The 26,370-nt window shown below is 43.4% G+C and overlaps 1 protein-coding gene across 12 annotated transcripts in view; it reads left to right on the top strand.

Annotated features, from left to right (window-relative positions):
• LOC148515086 (serine/threonine-protein kinase N1-like) overlaps positions 1–26,370 on the top strand; it is a 106,764-nt gene that overhangs the window by 48,882 nt on the left and 31,512 nt on the right. For all 12 annotated transcript variants that reach the window (XM_088480312.1, XM_088480309.1, XM_088480308.1 and 9 more), the window contains 11 exons: positions 1,718–2,123; positions 3,664–3,803; positions 9,404–9,515; positions 9,764–9,909; positions 10,862–11,066; positions 13,502–13,684; positions 16,006–16,115; positions 17,760–17,903; positions 19,419–19,494; positions 20,933–21,047; positions 21,201–21,255. In XM_088480312.1, coding sequence (XP_088336438.1) covers positions 1,799–2,123; positions 3,664–3,803; positions 9,404–9,515; positions 9,764–9,909; positions 10,862–11,066; positions 13,502–13,684; positions 16,006–16,115; positions 17,760–17,903; positions 19,419–19,494; positions 20,933–21,047; positions 21,201–21,255 — 1,611 coding nt within the window. In that variant the 5' untranslated portion in view covers positions 1,718–1,798. The remainder of the gene's footprint in view (positions 1–1,717; positions 2,124–3,663; positions 3,804–9,403; positions 9,516–9,763; positions 9,910–10,861; positions 11,067–13,501; positions 13,685–16,005; positions 16,116–17,759; positions 17,904–19,418; positions 19,495–20,932; positions 21,048–21,200; positions 21,256–26,370) is intronic.

Genomic DNA, 26,370 nt, shown 5'->3' with positions numbered 1-26,370 from the left:
AGGGGTCCTCCGTATGTAAGCACAACTGGCACCGGGCTAGTCAGAACCAGCCCTTGTTGCCAAAATACTGGGGACAAGCTACGTAGGGGTCCCACATATTCTGTGCAGCCAAAACTTGGCTCTGATCCGGTCCTGGTTCTGGAAATACAGGGGGAAAAAATGCGTTGGGTCAACCCTGTATTTTCCAGCACCAGACTTTTTCTAGCAGGGGGCTGATGCCACAGTCTGGGGAGCCCCTTCACCGCGTACCCAACCCTGAGTGCTAGTCACTCCAGGCTGGGGATCCCTGGGGAGCTGGGTACCCGCCCAATAAAGGGGTCCCCCCCCCCTCCAGGTAACCCTAGCATTAATAGCCCGGGTCTATCCCCGGCACTCCCTGGGGCCGTGGGTGGTGGGTTGATAGTGTATAAGTGTAGTGTAAAAAAAGAAGTGAAAACATTCTTTCCGAATAGAGCTGCAGGTCCCAGCAACCCTCCCCCTGCATGCTGGTACTTGGAGAACCACAAGTACCAGCATGCGGGGCATTAAGGGCTCGCTGGTACCTATAGTTCACCTGTAAAGAAAGGGTTAAATGAACACAATACACACACCGTACGTACGTACATACATACATACATTACCTGGACTGGTCCTCTTGTCCCTGTCTTGGTAAAATGAAAAAATCCAACCCACAAACTAGGTAACATCCTTCAAGGATGTTATCTCCCAAATTAATGGCTCAGACGCGGCATTACCCTTTGTAGTGCCGTGTCTGAGTGTTCATTGGCTGAGAGGTCAGCCCCCGTCTCTCTAAGCCAATAAACGACTAAGATGTATTTTTGGCAAGAAAAGCCACCCAATTACTGCACTGTGGATAATCCAGCTCTGCAGGCCAGGGCTTGGATGAATTAGAGCAGGGTTTGGGGGGATTGGTGCATGGATTACTTTGTCCTGATTTCTCATACAGATGTGTCCTCATACATCTAGGGGTATATTTACTAAAGTGAGAGTTTTTAGAAGTGGAGATGTTGCCTATAGCAACCAATCAGCTTCTACTTAACATTTAACTATCGCCTTCTAGAAGATAATAGCTAGAATCTGATTGGTTGCTTATGGGCAACATCTTCACGCACATTATACCCCCTAGCCTCAATACGCCACGCAGCGCAACTTGCCTGGCGTGAGTGAGCCGCCAGGTCCTGTGAGACTCTGCTAGCATTGGGTGACTTTTTGGCATCTTTTTTTTGCTGAAAGTGACGCACAAGCAGACTGCGCAGATTAATTTGATATGCAACACTTGTATATTTGGGTGCACCTTAATCTTTAAATGAACCACAATGGAACTTGGTATGAAAAAAGCTGCGGCCGCTACATAGTAGCACTTCGTATACAGATTCAGAGACTCAGTCGCACACAGATATACAAGCGTCCATTGTATTGCGTCACCGTGAAGCATGGCATAACACCTCCATAGAGGCCTAATAAGCACCACGGGTTGTGGCAGCCCGGAGCATGGCAGCTACACTTCCAGAGATTATGACTGCAGCAGAAACAAATTACGTAATAACAAAACAATAATTCAACTAAAAAACCAAAACTATATATTTTTTTACTTATTAATCTTTAACATTTTGCATCTTTGTGTAGAAACTCATCACATAAGTTTCTCATTATGCTGCATAATAATGTTATTTCTGCAACTTCTATACCCACTCACCAGTGTACGTCTTCTCCCCAGGTTACTGTCTATGCTCCCTGCAGTGAGAAGGGAGAGGAGGGGGCCAGCAGGGAGACAAATGTACCATTGGGCGGAGGAGAGATGCAGGCGGTGAGAGAAGGAAGAACCAGTGTTGGGGATCAGAATGAAGAGCTGCGTATTTCAGATGGGGGTGACCTGCCAGGGGTGGATGGTGACAGAGTAGAACACCAGGGGCTGGAGGAGGAGAGAGAGCGCCTGCGCAGGGATATCTGCAGGGAGCTGAAGATTAAGGATGGAGCAGAGAGACTGCGCAGAGCTACCACGGAGAGAAAGAACCTGGGACATGTGGAAACCATGCTAAGAACATGTGAGAGAAGACTAGATAACTTGAGACAAGAGCTGGAAGAACTTGATGCTTCTCCGAACTCTCTGGTTCTCAACCCAGGTAATATAATTCCTCAGAGCTGGGGAATATGTGGGTATGATATACCTAGTTCCTGGGTTCCTTGGTTTCTACCTCTTGGTATTATTGGTTCAAAGTTTTACCCTGTCAATCCCAACCACATCCTGTGTGGACATCATGAGATGAGTGTGGTATAATATATCAACATTCACAATGTGGACATGCAGCATGGTGTAATTCATCATGTAGACACTGATGGAATGTTCACATATCGTCTCTGGTGACCCAGCGGTGACTTACCTGCTCCCACCAACCTGAGGTGTGGTATAATATGTCGACATCCCTAATGTTGACATGCATCATGTCAACATGCTTAACCTCCCCCTAATGCCTAACCCTAACCTTCCCGTCCCAAAGACTAGCCCTAACCTTCCCGTCCCAAAGACTAGCCCTAACCTTCCCTCTGGCACCTAATCCTGCCTCTAGTGCCTAACCCTAATCACTCCCCACCCCCCGTAGCTTTACCCTAACCTCCCCCCCAGTGCTTAACCCTAACTTTCCCCTAGTGCATAACCCTAAACTCCCCCTTTTGTCTAACCCTCCCGTACCACAGACTAACCTAATCTTCCCTCTAGTACCTAACCCTGCCTCTAGTTCCTAACAGTAATCTCCCCCCGTAGCTTAACCCTAACCTCCCCCTATTGTTTATCCTAAAATCCCCCCCCCCCATAGCCTAACCCTAACCTCCCCTTAGTGCCTATCCCTGACCCCCCATAGTGCAGGGGTGGACAATAAGATGCCCTCCAGTATTCTGTTGATCTAAATATCTCAATAGGCCCTAATACAGTTTTAGCATGCCCTGATAGTAAAACTGTGGCAGGCATGCTGTAGGCCTACAGCAGTTGGGTGGGGGAGTGCGCTTATCGCCCTCTCTTGCCCTAGTGCCTAACCCTGACCTCCCCCTATATCCTAACTCTAACCTCACACTAGTGTCTAAAGGCGCACATCCACTAGCAGATATTAATGAGCGATTACACGATTCCGACATCGTAATCGTGCAATCGCTCATTTATCGTGCACTATAATGTCGGAAACGACCATCAATGCGCGCTCCCGCTGGTCGTTTCCGATCAATTATCGCCCGAACATGACGGTCAATCTGCCGATAACGACAGATTGGCCATGTTCGGGGATGAGGGAGGTGCCTACACTGAATGACTAATCGTTCAGTATAGGTACTACAGGGGATGGGTAACGACGGTATGATTGCGATGTTGTAATTGTACTGTCGTTCCCTAGTCGCCTAGTGGATGTGCGGCTTAACTCTTACCCTCCCATCCCCCAGCCTAACCCTGATATAAATATTTTGTCAATGTCGGCATTTCACATCTCGAAATTACAGATGTCGACATGGTGATAATGTTTAACAATGCCAACAAAACTGTCGACATTGTGGTGTTGACATTATGAATGTGGATTTTGTTATGTTCGGCCTAATGACTGCATCCCCTTAAGATGTATGATATATATTTCTATGTTCTAGCTAGTGATAATAATTGTATGTACCTCTCATTTCTTCCAGGTAGCACTGTCTCGTCAAGTGTCCTCTGCCAAGCCCAGCACTCTCGTATCTCTAAATTAGAGCGCCAGTTGGACATTGAGATGAGAGTGAGACAGGGAGCTGAAAATATGATTCAGATGTACAGTAACGGGTCAGTTAAGGTGAGACACAATTCATGTGGAGTTCTCTGATAACGCTGCAAAGGCTGTTTTACAGATGAGAACAAAACCACAACTCCCCAAAGAAAGTGCTTGTGGAGTGAACAGTAACAGATAATGTGATACAGGAGAGAAGACTTAAAAGGTCATTTACAAAGCTACAGTACAAAAATGGTGGTCAACAGTGGAAATTATTTAAACATCAGCTTTCTGTCTGGCAGCAGTGTATATGTGGGATAATGGGGTAGATGTATGAACCGCCGATATGGAGGAGGTGTGGTATCAGCGCCCTGTCATTATCGGTGCTGCGATCTACTAGATAGCAGCGCAGATGTGTGCTTAGCTATGTATGTACGATCAGTACCACTGACTGTTCCGACAGCTGCAGCTATCGATATTGACAGCTGCAGCTGTCGTTGCCCTATTACCACAGCCATGCCGCAACGCTAGTGCTTCCTGCTTTGCCTCGGTAAAGAGACGAAGCAGGAAGAGTTATAGCGACATGACATTTCCCCTATTGTTCCTTACTGAACCTCGTACTGCACCCACAGGATATGAAACAAAGAGTTCATTTTGCGGGGTAAAATAGCTGGAATAATGTGTGCATGTAGTAGGGAACATAGGCCCGTATTCAATTTGAGGTGAAAAGTCCAGATCCGCAATACTTTTTCGCCGATGACGTCATTTTCGCCTGTTTTGCTTTTACCCCGTATTCAATTTGAAAGACTTTCCGCCTAGGCGGACAGTCAATGCAATGTATAGTCAATGAATAGCAGGCGGAAAAAAGTGCAGAATTGGGGTTTTAGGGTGCAACGTTGCGGCAACCCTCCTGCAGCCTTCGGACAGTCCCCCAAAGGTAAACTATCAAAAAAAAAAAAAAAGCACTTAAGGACTCCCCAAAAAATTACTTTAAAAAGGGGGCAAAAGAAAAGTTGGGGTACAAAGTTAGAAACTAACGAACTTGACTCTGGGGGGTCTCCTAGTATGCCCCAGGTGTTTTTTTGATTGCAGGTGTTTGCGGCAGGTGGATTTTTCACGATTTTTCCAACTTCACTTTAGCAACTTTTAAATATGCTGATCCCCATTTTCAAGTACCCCAAATTTGCTGGGATAAGTTATTTTCTGGAAAAAATACTCCTGAATACTATTCTTCACCACTTATACAAAAAACGCTATTTAGCAGCTATTGAGCCAGTTTAAAAACGCCAAATACCTCCAGCAAGCCAAATCGGGGGGTACAATAGGGAACCCCCATGTCAGAGCATCTTTTGGGGGGTGTCATGCTGATTTCCCCAAATCTGACAGTACTTTCCGCCTGTTTAAGTTTCACCGGGTCCCGTTTTCGCGTCGCGGCTTGGCTCAAATTGAATACGGCTCATAGATTGTAAGCTCCACTAGAACAATGACTGTAAAGCTCTGCAGAATATGTGTGCACTATATAAATAACTTAATAAATACATTTACATAGCCTAAAACGGTGGAGAAAGTACATGTATCGGGGTGTTTCTGAGTTACCGGGAGCCACAGAGCCTTTTAACCCCTATTTACATGTAGGCAGCAGAATTCAGGCTATATACATATACATTAAAGGGAACGTGTTTTACACATTGCAGGCAAAGTCAATGGGATATTTCCATGAATGTAATAAAAACATTCAACTATACAATATTGGTACCTGTAATCAAGACAGTCAAGGATGTCCCCTCTTTCTTATGAAGGAAATAGTGCACTGATGAGGCTCTACCAATTGGTATTTTAGCAGGAAAAAGGAAATGTTGCAGAGAATGTATAATAAATGTAGCAAAGATACCAGGAGTAGAGGCTGTGCGCACCATATGTGTCCTAGGCCAGGAGCTGTAACTGTACCGTCAGACTGCTGCTGTGCACCCTCAGACATACCAGCAGTACCCTAGAGAGACCTTTACTACGAGTACCAACACACCTAGCCAGAGAGACAAATTATAACTTAATAACTATTTTGTTAAACTATAACATTAAATACTACAATATTACAATGATAATTCCAATGGTGACACACACAGAGGGGTATACAATCAACAACCAGAGAAGATTTTCCTAGTAACCAGGCATTATGGAGGCACTTGGTCTAATACTGTAGGATAGATTCCTGTCCTGCTGCCTTCTGTGGCTGCAGTCCCACCCAGATGTCACTCTTCTTTGGGCGGTGCAAATTTCTTTGGGTGGATAACTCTTGTGCGTCCCAAAGGTTCCTTGATTCTGAAAAGGCTGTATGAGCTCACTAGAGCAGTAACCCCAGAGGGCTTCTGCACGTCTCCAAAAGCACCCTCCAACACAAGCACACTCATTGAGCAGTACTCTGTCAACCTCTCTAACTAGGGAAGGCTGAATTACCTTCCTCAGTTTAACCTCTTGGGTAATTTATGAGTTCCCAGCCTTGATTTACTGGAAGCTGCCTGGACCTATGCATTGGGGAATATATATAAAGCAGAGAGGTCATTTACATTACAAATAACTGACAGTGATCAGAAATCCTTTCCAGTGTTACAATGAAATATTTAGATTTAGCATATGTCTCAGGGAGCCTCTAGTCATGCTACTTATGAGACGGTGTCCAGGACAAGCTCACACTTTATTGAAAGTACCTTCTTGCCCACCTTCTGTTGCAAATGGGGATACTTGGGAAACGTAGGACTAAAAGTACTCGTGGGTACATGCTTGGGATGCTAGGTGCCTGGGATATAATGGGTCTGGTATGTTCGGTTGACAGTTATCATGGCGACATGGGTATAATATAGTCTCTGTTCCTTATATTCATCACACCCCTGTATTCTGAAACATGTATATATAAGTTAAATAAACAAGAAGAGAATTATCTAACATGACATGTGGTTGGGTAGAGAAAGTCATGATATAGTGTATTATAGACATCACTAGGGGGCAGGGGAAGGAAAGGACATTGCAGAAATACAGAAATGGAGGAAGCTGTGGCATTTTCTTCTAACTCCGGGGATAATAAAGTTATGAAATCCAAAACGACATAAATATGATAAAGAAGCAATTGGTTGGAATAATAAGAAATCATCATTAGTTTCATACAGATTGCAAGAAAGTCATTTTCCGTTTCAGGGTTACTGAGGATACAAAAACAAAGATTGCAGCATAACTTCTTAGACCCTCATTTACAACTACATACCGACCTGTCCATAACATGAAATATCCGTTGCACAATTGTAACTGTCTCGCTGTCTTTGAAGCACTTCCCTCTCTGCCCTCTTAGAGCAAATCACGAGAGTCGCATCACAAAGATAGATATAGTTACAGTGCACTGACAATCAGTCTACCCGCCTGGGTGCATTCCATACAGGAAGTATTACACTGATTAAAGATGGGGCTTCTGATAAAGGTGGCACCCCACTCAAACGTAGTTCATTAAAGTCATTAAAAAATGTTTTTCATTTATAAAAGTCCTGCGTGGGCTCTCTCCCAACTAGTGTGAGCCAATGGTGGAGTCCAGAAGTTCTCCTATCCCACCCCTTCCCTATCTCCTAGCACGTCTCACCTCACCCACTTTCTCTTACTGGCAGCACTGTTGCAGGTAGTCAGGAATTGCAGAAGGGTCAGGGATGCACAGGCAAGCAATCTGTGCAGCCTATGGAACTGCAGCGTGAGGGTCAAACTTCAGAACCCAAGTTTTTGCACCTGAGCTTCTGTCCCTACGTCTCTGTGCCCCACCTGGCACCCGCATAACACCTAGAATATGGAGACAAATGTTTCCTCTGCTACTGGCAGTTATGCCATTGCCAAATGGTACCGCTATAAAATCAGTAACTAGCTCAAGACTATACCTTGGTGTACTGTAACACAAAGAGGGAGAATTATCAAGCCTTGGAGAAGGATAAAGTACCAACCAATCAGCTCCTCACTGCTATGTTACAGGAGCTGATTGGTTGGTACTTTATCTCTCCAAGGCTTGATACATCTCCCCCTATAACATGTCACACTGAAGCCTGGTGAGCTTCTGTTATAATTTGAATTTTGTTTAGTCAGTATGTTGCTGTAATACATTTTCCCTGGCTTAATAAGGCATGCAGAAATATGCGCCCTCCTCCCTATTTCTTGCCTAGGGACAACAATAGCTGCACAGTACCAGATCACAGTGGACATACCTCTCAACTTCCTGCGGGTTAGAATGTACAGTACGGGCCGTCCCAGTTTGCAGGGTGTTATGAAGTATTCCTCTTTAGACTCTAAGCTCTCAGACCCACTATCACGTTGTAATGCACCAGTAATGTCTTGGCCATGATACCATGTACCAATTCCTAAAGCTGGGAGTTATGAAATCAGGACTGTTCACCGGAATCGTGATGGAAGGAAGGCCAAAGAGCACCTAGTGCTTTCCCGCAGAATGGGAATTCTAAATTGTGTCTTATAATAAATACAGTAACAAGGCCAGATGTCCAGAAACTCAGAGGTGGCATAGAATTGAAGACCTTATAATGGGAGAAAAGCCTTGCTCACCTTCCTGTAATGGCAGAGAATGCCACTGTATGTGCCCCCTCTCCACCCCGCTTACCCATTTACTTAAATATGTATTGTTAGACATTATTTGTTTCAGCACTGCAGGTGATCCACACTTAGCAGGCAACATCCACAGTCCAACCAATGGCTTCTATTGCATGGTGTAAACCTTGGCACTCCCACCGTTTTGGCCCTAAAGTCCATACTCTGCCCTGTAAAGTTAGGTGTGCCCTTGCAATTCCTTAAATAGTGGGGATTGTATTGAGGTGTACATCCGCTATGAGGTGTACAGTCCCCTAAATTTTTATCAGACTGTTCACTGCTGCTCTGCTCTGTTGAAATCTAAAGAGCAATTGGTTATTTTCTTCACAAATAGTGATTATGGAGTAGTACGTAATGACGTCTGAGATGGTAATAGTGGTGTCATGTATCTGTACTTGACTTTTCTAAACTGCACAGAGAATTTCTGTTACCTAAGAGACCGCACAAAAATGTAACTTTAGGTTCTCTTATGCATTACCTTTGCCAAAGGAACATTTTTGGCAGACCTAGGGCCTGATGCAGAGATGGACGCAATGTCCCTGTTAGACGCAGTGGAGTGATTTTTTTTTTTTTGCCACTGCACTTGCATCAAAGCCATGGATGTATTCAAGATGGCGGTTGCAGAGAGGATTTCTTCGCAAAGTGAGTAACATGTAGTCAGCATTTTGAGGGCAGGAGGTAACGGCGGTTGGTGAGAAACACGTAGGCATGTTTGGGACGTTTTCTGGGCTTGCCTTAGTGAGTCTCTGCGGATTTGTTGACAGCTGCAGAGGTCCTGGCGTCTTAGGAGAGCCGCGCTGTTTGAGACAGTCTAGATTCAACGCGACGGATGTCAGACGCCGGAGATGGGCATCTCGGTGCACAATACATCAGCTAAGTCATTAGCATATTCTTGCAAGTCCGCTGCGTACGGCATTTGTGTCCATCTCTGAATCAGTCCTTTGGTTACATAACAGATATTACAAGAAGTGAAAATGTATTTAAAGTGTGCATATAACATTATATACATTTTGGTGTATTTCATTTTAGATCTTTGTTTAAGCAATTACACTGTCTTTCAGGATAAGAAGCTGCTCTCAGCCGCTCAACAGATGTTATCTGATAGCGACACACAAATCCACATTCTGCGCACACAGATCCGCAGAGCTGCCCAGGAGACTGGAGCAGGGGCAGGTAAGGTCATGTGATGAATGAGGGGGGTGATACAGTGTGGGCTATGAAACTTTAGAGCTGGGTACAGACTTAACAATGTGTTTACCCAACGATGCGACGGACAACCAAGCCGCCAACGGGCTAATGTGCACCCAGCTTAGGATATGAGAATTTCATCTAATGTAGAAGACTATACAAGTTGTACTGTGCAGATGAATGGATGTTAAAAGACATGTTGACCTCTTCATATGGTCACCCATGTCCCCCAGGCATGTCAGAGTTATCTCACACTGAGCTCCACATCGAGGAGCTGAGGCACCACTACCGGGTGGAGCGGGCAGTGGCTGAGGGAGCAGAGAATGCCCTGAGAATGCTGGGTGGTGTTAAGGCACAGGACAAGAGTGCTGTAAACGAGGTGCGTATAATGGTCTTTATTCCAATGATCTATGTGAACAATAATATGGTTTACCACATAAGTAGCTTCCCTTTAGTCCAGAACCATCAACTTTATTGCTGTTAGCCCAGTTAAACATATCATGTGGTTCTCCTAGTCATGTGCCTTCTGCTGTGATGAATGCTGTGCTTCACCCGTCAGTGCTATGATGTAACATGCCTCTGACCGCTCCCTGCAGGCCCAAAACCACATGGATGAGCTTTACTGAACATACGTAGCTGATCATGTGAGGACTTGCAGCTGTTTTTACATAAGTCCCAATCATACTTTGTCATGTGATGTTCTCAAGAGGTCTCCATCCTCTGTAGTATCACCCTCATCGCTCCTGCCAGTGTCCGCAGCAATGGTTAGTATACAGCAGTGATGTGCGGTCAGGTGAGGCAGAGCCTTTCCTGTCATACTTGGGTATACTCCAGAGTTTTGACTAAAAATTATAAGAAAAATTTTAAAGAAAATATTATAAATATCTTCTTTGTATTGTTCTAATAATTTTTATAGTCAAAAGTGTATGGTAAAAAGTAAAGTGTATGGGAGGTGAGGCACTGCCTCCCCTGTCTACCACAATTCCAGCACTATATACTGCTGCATCTTTATATAATGCCAACATGAGCCCTCGGGTTCATATATTATTTGTAAATCTGGCTCTGATACTAGCCAATGTCTCCCCAGCCATTTACCTCATCGTACATCACTGGTATACAGGCTACATGGACCCCTTCAGGGTATGACTTATGCCATCTCCCTGATCTTTAGAAGGATACATCAGATAATTTGTAAGTTCAAAAATCATATGCACATACATATTGCTCACTGATCCCATTATTCTTTATGTTTCCAAGTGTGTCTGACTTCACCTGCTCTGTCTCTGCAGCTTTCAAAATAACTAAATCTACTTTCTGCTGTCATTGTCCAGGTGCAGGCTCGCCTTATAGAGTCTCGCCAGAGGCTGGATCTGCTGACGCTATCTCTTCAGAGGTGTCTTGAGGACTTACCTCATGACCACCCTAAAAGATGTCTCTTGCGAGAGGAGATGGCTATGTGTGTCTCTCCAACACGACTCAGTGCTCCCTCATTTGCCTCTCCGTGCAGCACTCTCACCAAATCCGCCCCCCTCACAGGTAATTTGGAGCGTGACCACACATGTATGGTGAATGTTTCATGTGCATAGTCTGTGTAGGGTAATTAAGTCCTACCAATGTAAGAAAATACTCCACACACAGTTCTTTATAGTCACTGTACATATACGAGATCTATTAGCAGCAAACCAGATTGTGTGGAAGATTTGAAGTCACTGTGAGGAGAACTTGTTAACAAGGTACAAATGAATAGAGCGGAGGTGCCCAAAATCTGCCATTACAGTTCATTATTATTAAGGATATCCATGCATGAGCACAAGTGACATCTTTAAAACCTGGATATCCTGAAAACCTGGACTGTAATGGCAGAGTTTGGGAACCTCTGGAATAGAATGTGAAACACAGAGTCATAGGGGCATATCCAGAGTGCGTACCGCACTGGTTTATCCATATTAGCATTAGCTTATCTGGTGTAAAGTTGCTCTGCGCAGACGCACATATATACGCCTATGTAGAGTTGTGTGATTCTGGTGCTTATGCTGCCTGCATGCAGAGAGACGGGGCGAGGGAGCGAAGAATGGGCTGCTCTAGTGTAGGCCATGTACAGTCATTTCATGTTTCTAGCAATTGTGAGCCCACACAGACCATGCTTTCATGCTGCTCGGGCTTATATCATGCCTCTGTGTGTATTTTAGCAAATTTGTGTCTTTTTTTTTTTTTTTTTACATACAGATTTTTTTTCTGCTTTTTTTCTTACGTTTTATTGATGCCAATTAGCAAACTAGTATATTGCAAGGAAATGAAAAAACATGTTTATGTGACATAGACCTGCTATATTTATGATCTCATACAATATCTTTAGATATGTAAGATCTCACGAGCAGGGCCCTCTTCCCTCATGTGCTTTTCCTTCCCTCACTTATACCATCATCTCCTTCCTACTGCCGATAGCAGCACCACACCTCTGGGCTCAGCCAGTGCTGCTTATTTGTGTATTATACTGCATGTATTGTGATGCAGCAATGTATAAACCTTACAGTTTCTGCAATGTATTGTACTATAAGGCTTTTATGTTTTGGTCATACTGTTTCTGTTTCTGTACTTTGTAAGACACTGTGGACCCCTTGTAGTGCCATATAAATAAGGGATAATAAATAATAATAATTAGCCGGACACATATGCAACTGGCGCCGAAATGCATGTATGCGTATCCCTCAGCATTTGGGCACACCTACTTGTGCTTGTACGTGAGGCTTTTGTGGATGGAAATTATGCCCAATCTAGTACAAACTCTGCATTATGATCAGCAGCGGCTCCTGCCGTCTTACCTGAGGGGGCTGCTGCTGGCCTGGGTCCTGGTGCCTGCTCAATGAATCTTGCAGGCGTCGGGACTTGCGCATGAGCGGTGGTGGCGCCGTGCTTGTGCACGCCTAATACCAGCTTCTCGGGGCTGCATTGTTTGCAGCCCCGAGAAGTCCTGTAGAGCTGCCCGAAAGGCAGAGCAGCGGCTTCCACTCTCTGCTTATGGCAGCCCGGACTGGCAGTCTCAGGGGGGAGCAGACACCTCCCCCTGGCTGCCTGTCTTCAGCGTGACTGGCAGGTGGCGCTTCCAATAGGAAGCCACCTCCAGTCACTGAACAGTGGAGGATTTTACTGGGGGGGCTGCAGCCTCACAGCCCCTAGGTAAGATCCGCCACTGATTATGACCCATTATCATCAAGATGTTCCTCAGTCACTCTGAGTATCGTAGCTACACAATTAAATGAGGACTGGAATGCTAGAGGCGGAATGGAGAAAGACGGTGCTTCACATCACAGAAAAACCCTTATCTAGAAAGCCCTGAGGCCCATGTGTTCTGAGTAATATTTCCCTTGCCTGTGTTCAGTGGCATAATTCCCAGAGGCAATGGAAGCATTGGCCTTTGGGTGTCAGCTGTCAGGAGGGTGCCGAAGACAGCCACATTCAGACTGAAGGCTCGCTGTGCGCTGACACCAATACTTCCCATAGCCGGAGTTTACTAGGACCCGAAGCAGCTTGCCAAAGGCGCAACCTGCAGCTTCTGCGCATATGTGGCTTCACGCTGAGTCTTTCTCCTCCATCTATCCATACTAACGGACATTCTGAGTACCTCCCACAGTGGTAAATTATCACTGCAACTGTGTCACTACCTCCTGCTGGATTTCACCTTTAAGCGCCAGATACGGGATGACAGGGGGCTGCTGGGGGTGTGACAGGGTTTGTACGGGGCAGCGCCTGGAGACAATTCTTCCGGGCACCCTGTCAAAAATTGCTGCTTGTGTTCCCTTTTAAAATGCTGTCATTGCAGTATTGTAGGGACAAGATTTTTGTTAATATATATTTTATATATACTGTACTTTATTTACTTAAGGCCTTGACTATTATTTTCTGCTATTGTGAATTACTGTGGGTCTAGAATAGCAGATTAAATGAATAAAATATGTAAATGGTTCTTACAGGTGTGTTACAGGTTCGGCTTTTGGGCTGCACGGATTTGTTAGATACTGTCCCTGGGCGTACACGGACCTCACCTGCCAGGTTACCGGGAAACAACACTTTGGAAGGGAAGAACTTGATCGTGCGCAGCGCACGGAGCATGTATTCACGCACATCCAGTCTGAATCGCAGTGAAGAACTGTCAAGTAAATATCAGTTTATACATGGAGCACTACATGCCGTATAAACTTGTACTGTAGATAAAACATACTGTATGTATAAATTATGTATATAAAGACAACATTCGTATGAAATAAAAACTCCAGTCCGTATATAGGGCCAGGTTGGGTTTGCCTTTAAAAAAAACCATGAAAAGAATTCCAGACACTAGTGAACATAAAAAGATATGTATGTATGTGTGACAATTCTAAAGGTGCGATCTATTAGGCAATTAATAACACAAAAAGTAATGTACCAATCTAGGACCACTGCACTAAAATCCAAAAGGATACAACAAATAGCAAAGTAGCACCTGATAAGGAACGGCACTTTTAAAATATCAAAACACCACATTTGATATGGCAGATACAATAATGATATCAGGACACGCTATATAAAAAATAAACACCTATTTAATAGTGTAGAATGAAAGTCAATATACACATAATAACTAGGGATGTACAGGCTCGGATAGGTTCGAGTTTGCACGCCGAGTTCGGATTTCTCCCTCCAAAAAAACGGAACTCTTAAAGAGGCTAAACGTCATCTTGCATGGACAAACATCATCATTCCTGGACAAAAGTCCAGGAATGATGATGTTTGTCCATGCATGATGACGTTTAGCCTCTTTAAGAGTTCCGTTTTTTTGGAGGGAAAAATCCGAACTCTGCGTGCAAACTCGAACCTATCCGAGCCTGCACATCCCTAATAATAACCACACTAATCAAATACACATGGTCATCATACAAATACATGTAAAGTTCAGGAATATAATATAACTGTATTGTGTATAAAACACCTCTGCTGCTGACACACAGTGATATTAGAATAACATAAGTTGTAGCTGTAATAAATTCTGAAAAAATTTTAATTGTAAGTTATTTTGTATGAGATGCCTCTCACAGTAAATAAGAGGAGCTAATCATTCCCAATAATAATTGCAGTCAGTAACATTAAATAGTCTGTTCCCGGGCACAACTATAGTGGATGTGCAGTCACCATAATGTCCTCCGGCTGAATGACACACTCCTTGGCCCGGCACATATGTAGTGGTGGTCACGTGACACAGCGCTGCTCAGTGGATGTACTTACCGCTATGACCGCAGCATGCACATGCAAGGTGTTTCTGCTCCAATAGTGATCTCCAACTTCAGCACTTTTATTTATTCCTGTGTGTAATCTACATTACCCTCGTAGCCCATTTCAGTGCCAAAGGTGGTGCAGCCCTGACTTCATGCCTCTGTGACTCCTGGCTAGGGAAGCAGATACAGGTGTTGCTCAGAGGCGTGAGTGCTGCTAGAACCAGCGTCCGCTATCATGAGAAGGGGGGCTGAGAGATACCAAGGTCTCTACCAGTGACTGATTTGAAAGTGGCCAATTTAAAAGAAAAAAAAAAAGCCAGCAGTTTGTGCCGCCCAGATACTGCGCATAACCGTGCAGTGTCTGGGTCGAGGTGACTCTTAACAGATGCATTGAGCTGTTACGGTTGAAGTGGAACATCTGTATGACCTCACCATCAGACACTGTGGGCCAAATGTAATAGGGTGAGAGTTTAGCAGTAAACTCCCATTGGTCAAGTTTTATCTTCAAAAGCTGCTAAACTCTCACATTTTCTAAACTCTCACCTTATTACTTTTGGCCCTATATGTTTAAGCAGCCATGAAAATACCTAGGCTGCATGGTACCTTAATAAGTTGCACATCCTGCTCTGTTTGTTGCTCCTGGGTCCTTTAAATCAGGTGGCAGAGTTCAAGATGACCAAATGCACAGACCAGTATAAATGTTGAATATCACGCTTGTAATGGTGGTGGTATTGAGCTCTATTAAGCTGATATTATATTATATGTGACCATCTGAACACACAGGGCCTGATTCAGATTTGCATGCAAATGATTTTGTGATTTTGCACGCGCCGGACCCGGGTATACACAACTGTGAGCAACTACATGCGGTCTAGAGTAGTATGTATCTCTACTGGTGGCTGAACTGGTGGCTGAACTGGTGTAACTGGGTGGCAACTTGGGAATTCGCACATAGAATAAGAATTACAAGTGGGCGTCATAAGAATGGAAGCGCAATTGTGGATTATTAGGAGTTAAAGTGCATGCAGAGATCCGTCTGATTTAAGATGGTTCTCTTGTATGGTGGTGTGGCCAGCTTGCATGCATCTCTACATCAGGCCCATAATCTGCAAAGTCTTCTACATACAGGTTATGTTGCAGATACATACATTTCATGTAATGAAGTAGATGTGTATGTAAACCAAACAAATTCAGTCTAGCCTGTCCTCAATTCTTTGTGTTCTCAGGTGAGATCAGTGTAGTCCTGCGGCTGGATAACGTTGTGGCCGCACAGACTTCTTGGAAGACTGAAGGACGAGACACGTGGGATCAGGTTTTCAAGCTACAACTGGAAAGGGTGAGAAACACAAAGATATAACAATAACGGTAGATGAGGAAGAACACGGAGAAAAGATTGAAATGATGATGGACATGTGTTAGAGGGAGGAGATCACACTCAATAGAAATATATTGCGGAAATTAGTTGGAGATGTAGAAGAGATGAGATGGGATAGTTAGAGAAGATGAGACGGGATAGTTAGAGAAGATGAGACCGGATAGTTAGAGAAGATGAGACCGGATAGTTAGAGAAGATGAGACCGGATAGTTAGAGAAGATGAGACCGGATAGTTAGAGAAGATGAGACCGGATAGTTAGAGAAGATGAGACCGCATAGTTAGAGAAGATGAGACCGCATAGTTAGAGAAGATGAGACCGCATAGTTAGAGAAGATGAGACCGGATAGTTAGAGAAGATGAGACCGGATAGTTAGAGAAGATGAGACCGGATAGTTAGAGAAGATGAGACCGGATAGTTAGAGAAGATGAGATGGGATAGTTAGAGAAGATGAGACAGTATGGTTAGATAGAGAAGATGAGACAGTATAGTTAGATAGAGGAGATTGAGCAGAAGAGAAAGCTAGTGGAGATGAGACGAGTGAGAGAGTTAGAGGGGAATGATGAGACTAGTCATAGAGATAGAGAAGATGAGACAGGAGCAGGAAGACAGAGAGGTTGAGGGTAAGGAGAGCAAGAGGTAATAGAGAAGTAGCTGGAATCATACACAGGGCTTGATTCAGCACGGATCGCAATTGCAACTGCGTATGCAGATTGGCCGATTGTTGCGTATTGCGCATGCGTGTGAACCACACTGCGCATGTGCAGCGAACACAGACGGGAATCCATTGCAGAGTGAGTGACGGGTCGTGGTCATTTGGGGGTGGTGATGGGGGAGTGGTTGAAGAAACATAGGCATGCCTGTCTGCTTTAACGCCATTGCATGGGCGTGAATAAATTAGTCACTGCGATTTCCTACGAAGCTTGTGTACTCACTGCTTGCGACGAGCCTTGCAATTTCTGAGACAGATCAGACCTGCTGTAATTGTGCTTCAATATTGCCGATGTATATGCAGCACTGCGAGGTATTAACGGATGTGAGAAGGCAACAGTGGGCGTCTCTATGCTGGCTGAGTGGTGGCAGACATTAGTTTTTTTTTGCAGCTTCATTGCGTGCGATTACGTAGCTGTGATCGCAATTGCGATCCGTGCTGAATCAGGTCAATAGTTGGATCAATTAAAAGAAAAGAGAGGAGGTTTTCATCACAGAAGATACTATTTAGCATTCTCTAATTTAATTTTCCCCAATCTCGCCACCCCTGGAAATACTTTCTATTAATATTAGCGGCCAGCCACACTTCCATTTTATCTGTTATCCACAGCAGCACCACAGGGCACTTGGAACATCTCTGGATTTTGTCTGTAAGTGTTATGGGTAAAGCATCTTCGGTTTCAGCATTGATGGGCATCCTGCTATATTGTGATTAGAGCTATAATAGGACGTCCCATAGAATAGCACATAACCCCAGGGATGAATGAGACTCCATAGTGAGGCGTAGGTGTAACCTGGTATAAGTGCGGAGCATGAAGCGCTAGTAGTCAGGGCGATGTCCTGTATGAATGTGTAGATTGTTTATGTATAGTAACTGTGTGTTCTCTATATACAGGCGCGGGAGCTACAAGTCTCTGTGTACAGAAGAGATTTCCGCTCTCTTTGTGCCATCAAGTATGTAAAGTTAGAAGAATTTCTAGATGACCAGAGGAATGAAACGTACCTGGAACTGGAACCGCAGGGAAACCTTCTGTGTGAGGTACAGACATTATAGGGTACATTCTGGATTTTGTTTAGTATAGGTCAAATAGTAGAATGAACATAATTCTTTGCACAACAATAGCGCAGCATTTCTAATGTCGTTTTTGTAGCAACCGTGAACTGACTGAGAGCAGCCATTTTCATCCTACATTTAAAGGACGTCAGACACTAAGGTTATTTATTTTCTCACATGGCTACATACATAATATACCCCTTCACCCTCAAGTGTCTGAGGCTCCAGTGCGAGGGCCTGCTCAGATAAACACTGATAGATTAGTGCTAAATGCAGCCTAATAAACCAACTCACAGCATAAGAAGCATTACCCATGTGAATATAAAGAGTGAGAGGAATGGGTAGATAAGGCTGTGCTGAACCACAGTGTATCTATACACCACAGTTGGATATATCTGGTACATCGACTAAGCACAACCAGCTGGTCAGATACCACATAAAAGAGCACTAAAGTCCAGTTGTCACCATAGGAAGAGCATCTAGTCATGTAAATGTATCCCACAAATGCTTAGACAAGTGAGAACTCCCAAACTACCTTTTTATGCTGTACTTTTGTATGGCAGAAAAAGTAAAACCTACCACTCTCTTGATAACCTACCTTCCTTCTACTTGTATACTTCTCATTGGAGCCTTAGGGCCTCATTTATCAATGAGTGATAATCTTGTGATCACTCGTAACTAATCTTAAATGAGCTCCAACCAATCAGCTCCTAACTGTCATGTGTTTGAAAAATGACAGTTAGGAGCTGATTGGTTGGAGCACCATTTAAGATTAGTTACAAGTGATAACATAAATATTACTTGTTGATAAATGAGACCCTTAGACTGATTTGATAAGAGTGATGGAACACCTAGACTGTGTGTATTCTATGTGTCACATTCCTTCTTTGTAATGATGTTTTTTACCCTGCCATTTTTATGACTATAAATGTTCTGTTCTGTATAACTTGTACCTGCAGGATGCAAAGTAATGGCCGATCACCACATTCCCTGAGGATGTGTAAGAAAAAGTCATTTTTTAATGGCCACACAAAACTCAGTACATGCCCCTCTCCATGCTCATATAAATAAGTTGTTCTGCAACAGTTTTTTCCATTTCAGGTGCTTTCCTGTGGTCAGGTCACTGGAGTCTGCATATTTGCACTTCATATATGACCCTGACGGTGCTTTGAAGTTCATACATATTTTTATAGCAGTTCATTTCTCTGCATTGTGCGTGGAGCGCAGCTGTAGTGGTTGTATGACCATTAGCGTTATCTGCGCTAATTTTTCCTCGCACACTACAGAGGTGCGCAGGAAAATGAGCAATGATTGGCTATCGTATTTATCGGTAATATGCGCTTCTGGTGAATTACCCCCATAGAGTTGACCTTTCTTTCTGACATTGTGAACAGTTTAGTGTCCTTTATATTACATTTGTTCAATGATGGTATGCCTTGAAAAATCTGTGAACCTATTGTATGTATAATTTACAGTATGTATGTTTGTGCTGTATTTCAGGTCGCATTTTATAACCCAGTGATTGAGAGATTTTCCAAACTGCGCCGACAGAAGAAGATTTTTTCCAAAGAACAAGGTATGCCTATTTAGTCAATTTATTTACCAGTATGTATACAACCATCGGTACATCGGGAACCATCAGATCAGACCGCAGTGCTTGTGGTTGACTGTACCCTACCGCAAGCACTGCGAGCAGTTCTGTGTAAAAATCAACCAGGTGATGTGTACTATGACGCTGCTTGTTAATTATGCACGCCTCTGAAACGGCATTGAAACACTCACACGCCTGCGTTCGCAACTCCACTCCCCCGTTACTACTGCCTTACCACTGTTACCACCCACAAACGGCCTCTCCTGTCACTCATTCCACTGGGCTGTCTTTGCTGGGCGAGCGAGCACTACCCGATCGCTCAAACTAGTTCGCGCACTGTGATGCATGCGCAAATGCATAACCGGCCGCATGCGAGCGGCCGCTTGCGAACGGGTCTGAATCAGGCCTTTAGTGCCAAGTCAGTTCCCCATTTATAGGTGAAGGAGCATGTATCCAAAGTCCATGCAGGTGTTTTCTCTCTGCACATGCGAGTGCCGAAGGACCAGGAACTACCCACAATCCGGGACATGGATGTTAAACGCCCGGGACTGGCCAATTTGTTAAAATAACTTCTCCTTTCTTTAAAAAACCATATTTGTACCACAGAGCAGGCACCTAACTGAATTAGCAATATGTCATTTCTAGTAATTCCATCAGTATAAAAGGTTACAGAAGCTCACCAGCAGAGGTCCCCATGGTTGCACAGATCCAGACAAGTCAATAACAATGGGTGTTGATGGTACCCTTTAAATGTTGATGATCACAAGTTACAATATGTTGCACTTTTAACACTTGGGTCATTCCATGTCATGTGATCCAATTTTGAAGATCTCCACCACCTGCTTTGGAAAAATTGTAATTCACAATATGCAATAGTAGCAAAACTATGGTCCTCAAAGTTAGTCTGACAGATGGTTGGGTGGGGACCCCTGGTCCACTTAACATGGAATGACCCACTTTTATGCATGTGCTGATGCATTTAATTTGTCCCAGTTAGCCAAGTTTATAGACACCTGGTTCAGTTTTGTATTAATTAAATATTACATTTTACTGATAGTTCTTAGTTTGTTATTATGAATGTGAGTATTGTTTAAATGTACATTTTGCATCTTTTATTATACAGTGTGATATATTACATTTAGGGATGTGCAGGCTCGGATAGGTTCGAGTTTGCACGTTGAGTTCGGATTTTTCCCTCCAAAAAAACGGAACTCAGAAAGAGGCTAAACGTCATCTTACATGGACGAACATCATCATTCCTGGACTTTTGTCCAGGAATGATGATGTTCGTCCATGTAAGATGACGTTTAGCCTCTTTCTGAGTTCCGTTTTTTTGGAGGGAAAAATCCGAACTCAACGTGCAAACTCGAACCTATCCGAGCCTGCACATCCCTAATTACATTATGTCAACATTCGTACACAGGCAAAGGCTTTCTCCGTGCCCGACAGATGAACATTGATCCCTTAACGTGGCTTCGCATTGTCCGTAGAGCGATCCCTGCCAGTTCTGGAGCATACAGTCCCACAGAACGTGGAGCGTGAGTCATGTGACGTTTCTATAGAACCTGCTGCCTCTTCTATTTCCTATCAAGCTGTCTCTGTATAGCTCTATTTCTAGTATAATACACAGTATATGTATATGCTTCCATTCTCCAATGTTCTGCTCACTCTCTATTTTAATTGGTCATTAGAGAACTGCACCTGGATTCCCTGACACTGGAACCAAGTCCGGAAATTAAAGATGAGGTGAGAACTGTGAGGTTATTTCATTGTACAGAAAATGTGGTGGGGCTTATTTACAACTGGATGGCACAGCGCAATTTAGCAGAACTTGATTTCCACTTTTGTACCTTTATTTCGGACAGCACACAGATTCACGGAGCAAAGTGCAAGGACACAATTGCACACCCATGTTATAGATTGCTACACTTACTTGGTGCAAAGTTAGAAAAAAAAAGTCCATATTCATTAAAATGAAACTTCATTCAGCTCCTCTGGTGATTATATTTGAAGTAAATTGTGGCAATAACAGTAAATAGAGGCCTGAACTTGAAGCCAGTTCCAGTGCTCCTGTCTGCATTACTCTGCAGCTGGCTAATCCTGTGTCCTGGCTTCTGTGTCCTGTCTCCTGCCCTGATTTCTGTCACTATCTCCTCATCCGCTGCCTCTGTTCTACGGGCTTCTGCCAGTGACATCTTATCTGGTCTGTGCTGTTAATCAGTAAGAATTGCATTGTACGTTTCCTCCTGCCTGAGTGCCTGACGCCCGTATTTAGCTATTATGAACTTAAAAAGTAACAGGTCCCCTTGGCTGCTTTTACGATTGTAATATTCCTGAATATTGTTATGTGTTTTGCTTTAGTTGTGGTAACTCGCTGGTAACAGCGGATGATCTCATCTCAGAGCTAGCATTACAATGACAGTGTATTAGGTAAATGCCCTCTGCCACTCTGCAAAACAGGGAATGTGTCCAGATTGGCCCTCTCTCTATTCTTTGTAGCTCATTTAAATATTTCCCACGTATAACAGAATTTCACTGTTGCAGCTTTGGTGCTTAGACCAGATTGCATCTATCTTCTCTTCAACGCCAGACTTACTCTGCTTCGCTTTTGCCAGGTGATATAACCCAGAGTCTAGGGGGCGGAGCTAGTGACATAGTGAGCCTAGAATTGCTCACCTCTGAACCACAATTCTAAAGGCTGGCTCTGGCCTCTGATTGGACGAGTCTTGTCACACATTCAGCAAAGGCATGCTCAGTGATAACTGCAACGTGGTCTGAGCCAGGTGTGTGTCTGACCCGGGAGCTTGATATTTTATGAAGTTATAATCATTGTGAGGTCATCCCTTCATCAGATAGCAGCCTTGAAACAGGGTCCTTTATTACTATAAGGCAGTGATTTTCAACCTTTTCAACTCGAGGCACACTACACAAGATTTTAAAATTGCCATGGCACACTATCCGGCTATGCGGTGTGCGAGGCCAATGAAAACATTGGCTCCCACAGAAAAATATACACACATAATGGCCTCCACAGGAATAAAACACACTACATTGGCCTCCACAGGACTAAAACACACTACATTGGCCTTTTCAGGAATAAAACACACTACATTGGCCTCCACAGGAATAAAACACACTACATTGGCCTTCTCAGGAATAAAACACACTACATTGGCCTTCTCAGGAATAAAACACACTACATTGGCCTTCTCAGGAATAAAACACGCTACAGTATAAGTGCCCTGAGCTGACCACCACAGCACACTTGACACTGCACAGTGGTTGAAAAACGCTGCTATAAGGGATTGTACATAGGGGGTTTACTATATGTTGTTCAATGTACGTTCTCAAAGCCAGGTAAATAGGTTTTAAAGCAAACAAATAGATCTGTACACACACTAACTGACAAGTGTTCACAATACATCGGCTTCAATGTTGCCAGCAGTACAAACAAGCATTAACCATCTGTACAGTATAATGGGGATTATAGGAACACACATAAAGGCCTGTGTATTAAGGCAAGTACGGAGGAAAGAGCAGTCCAATTTTATTCATACCTCCATTTATGCCCTCTCTGAGCTAGCCATAGATAGGCGGACCTGGGGTGTGCACTTGTTATAATGAGATTAATCATTACCATGTGGTGTGTATGTCTGCTCTCACCCCTCCACCAATACCTCTGCTCATTTCTTTTTTTGTTTTTTAACATTAACATTTTATTTTGAAAACAGTACAAACAGAACATAAATGTTCTTCAGAATAACATCAACACAGTAGCAAATATAAAGAACACAAAGAAAGACAATACATCAACAGCGTGTCATTTTAAAGAAAGTATTGAAAGGTAAAATGTAGGAGTAATGAGGAAGGAATGAAAGAGATGGCGGGGGGGGGGGGGGGGGGGTTGTAGGGAGAGAACAGGGCGCCAGTCAGGGGGAGATCAGGGCCAAAGAAGGAACCAGTGGGCAAACGTGAATTATTAATAGATAAATAGATAACAGGCATATTTACACCAGAGTTATATTTATTTACCATACCCTGAAGAAGAGAAGTACTTGTCTCCATGGAGGCAATAAACTAAATGATGTTCTTGACAAGCTGGAGGGCAGGTGGGGTAGGGCTCTTCCAGAATTTTGCTATGGAGGATTTTGCAGCATTAAGAATATGTGAAATAAGCATAGGGCCGTATTCAATTGGCCGCGATAAGCCGTTTTCGGTGAAAACATTTTGCCCATGATGTCATTTCGCCAGGCGAAAACGTATCCCCGTATTCAATTCCAAAGACTTTTCGCCTAGGCGGAAAGTCAATACATTGGAATATGATTTGGGGTCGGAAAAAGGTGCAGAGTTGCAGTTTTGGGGTGCACACTTCAGGAAACCCCCCAGCACCCTTGGTACAGTCCCCCAAAGGTAAACTGCGTCAAAAAAATTAAAAAAAATCACTTTAGAACACCCCAAAAAAGTACTTTAGTTTTGAGGGTGAAAAAAAAAAACAATGTTGGGGGACAAAGTTAAAAAGTAGCAAAATAGACTCCAGGGGGTCCCCAAGTATTCCCCAGGTGTTTTTTAATAATAACGGAACATAATTGTAATATACAAAGAAATTAGCTCTGGGCAGACCATATTTCTATGAAAGGGAGTCCATAGATCTCCACTGCTTCCCATCTAGGAAGGAACTAACAGACAAATCTCTGGCCTCCAGAAAATTTCCTCCAAGAGTGGGTACAAATGGGGAGAGAACCCGGTAGGAAATCAGGGTGATCTCAGACAGAGGTGCATGGGTCAGATTGTATTTACTAACATAATACAAGCATGTAGTTCTAGAGAAAGCAATAATCGGGTCATTGAACGCTAGCACTGGAGGAGGAAGTTAAAATTAGAGGCTAGTGAAAATACACCAGTGATATCCACTTCAATTTGAAGAAACCAGGTCACCTGGTCCAGCCACCAGGTCCAGAAACCTCGCCAACTATCCGGGGAGATAGTGTGTAAAATTTATACCGAGGAGACATATCAGCTCAAATGAATTTGTTAATAGATTGTTTCAGTTGTCATAAAACACTACGGGAAACCAGGACAGGGATAGTCTGAAATATATATAGAAGACAAGAGCAAAATATTCATGTTTACAGCTTAAATACCACCAAACCAAGAGATAGTGGTACTGTCCCCATGAATGCAGATCCTTGTGAAATTCAGAAGTGAGAATGGGAAAATTTATTTTGCATAAAGAAGAGTAAGAAGTGGTAAGATAAATACCTAAGTATTTAAATTTTTTTATCTTCCAGTTAAAATTGTTATTGTGCAATAAAAGACGCTTATCAGATTCAGAGATGTGCAACGGAAGTGCCTCAGACTTTAAACAGTTTACAGTATTTTGCAGCTTGAAACAATGGAATAAAATTTGAGACTGTTGCATACATTTGGAAGGGAGACATGAGGGATGGGAAGGGTGAGCAAATCATTATCAGTGAACTTTTGTAAGTAGAAACTGCTTCCACTCTGTTAAAAGTAGAGATGTGCAGTTATATTTCCGTGGAAACCGAACACACCCAGACTTAGAGGTACCGTTGAACCGAGTCAGAGCTTGGGTCTTCCCACCATGTTGGGATTCCAAAGCGAGGCAAAACGTCATCTTCCTGGCGTTAAAACTTGCATGTTTTGGATTGCATATTAAAGTCCCTATCTTGTGATCCGGCGCCATTTTCACACAGGAGACCAGAGGAAGAGGGTATGGGACTAGGCTGCACCACTGTGAGACACTAAAAAACCCCAATAGGAGAAGTGGACTAGAGCTTTGTTTAAAAAACCCTAAAGACCCCACTTTGTCATGAAAAAAACAAAAACGATTAGGAGCACTGTTTTAAAGGGGCACTGCATGTGCCGAGTAACTGTGGGTTGCAGCCCTGTGAGGCACTAAAATATGCCATTAGGACTGGAGCCGACTGGATAATTGTGTTAAAGTCTACAGGGGCACTTTGTCATTTAAAAAAAAAAAAAAAACACCATTAGGACAGGAGAACTGTATTTAATGTAAAGGGGCCTAGTTGTCATCTAAAAAAAAAACCCAAACACTGTTATGACTGTGGCACTGTGAACAGCATAGGAGTGCTGTGAGGGAGTGTGTTGTGTTTTCAGATACTGTAATAAAAAATGAAAATAAAACTTGTGTGTTAAAAAATAAAATGTCATTAGGGTGCCACGATTACTAGGGGCACTTTGAGGCACTGTGTTGTGTGGTCATGCGCTGTTAAAAAAAAATAAAAAAAAATATTATGATTAAACGTGTATTTAAAAAATATAATGTCATTAGGGTGCCACGATTACTAGGAGCCCTGTGAGGTACTGTGTTGTGTATTCTGGCACTGTTGTAATATTTTTTAACACACATTTTAAATTTTGATATCATTAGGGTACAACCCTTATACTAGAAGCGCTGTGGCTATGGATCAGTCGAACAGCAATCATGATAGTAGTTCAAAATTTACTAAAGGTGGTCCAGGGGAAATAATGTTTAAGAAAGGGCACCTGAAATCTAAACAATATTTCACAATGATAAAGAAAACATCACCTCTAAAAATAAAGGGAAAATTTACTGCAGAAAAATGTAAAATTCCCAGCTTTCCATACACCACACGCAGTGGATAGGAAAGGCTCAGGCCATGGCTTTCCTTTGTGAGTTGTAGTCCTGCTACTGATGTTTCATGCACTAGAATGCCTTTTGCGGAAGCCGGACCAAACTTAATCAGGCATTTTCTGTAACCTCACATGCAACACCTTCTCACTTAGGGCCGTATTCAATTTGAGGCGGAAAAGTCAGTTTTCGCCTGTTTTCGGCGACAACTTTTCGCCGATGACGTC

This window comes from Taudactylus pleione, unplaced genomic scaffold (genome assembly GCF_031769625.1).
Source record: "Taudactylus pleione unplaced genomic scaffold, aTauple2 ptg000253l, whole genome shotgun sequence".
In the NCBI taxonomy this organism is placed as follows: Eukaryota; Metazoa; Chordata; class Amphibia; order Anura; family Myobatrachidae; genus Taudactylus; species Taudactylus pleione.
The sequence above is the reverse complement of the archived record's forward strand: the minus strand, read 5'-3'. Positions and strand labels throughout refer to the sequence as shown.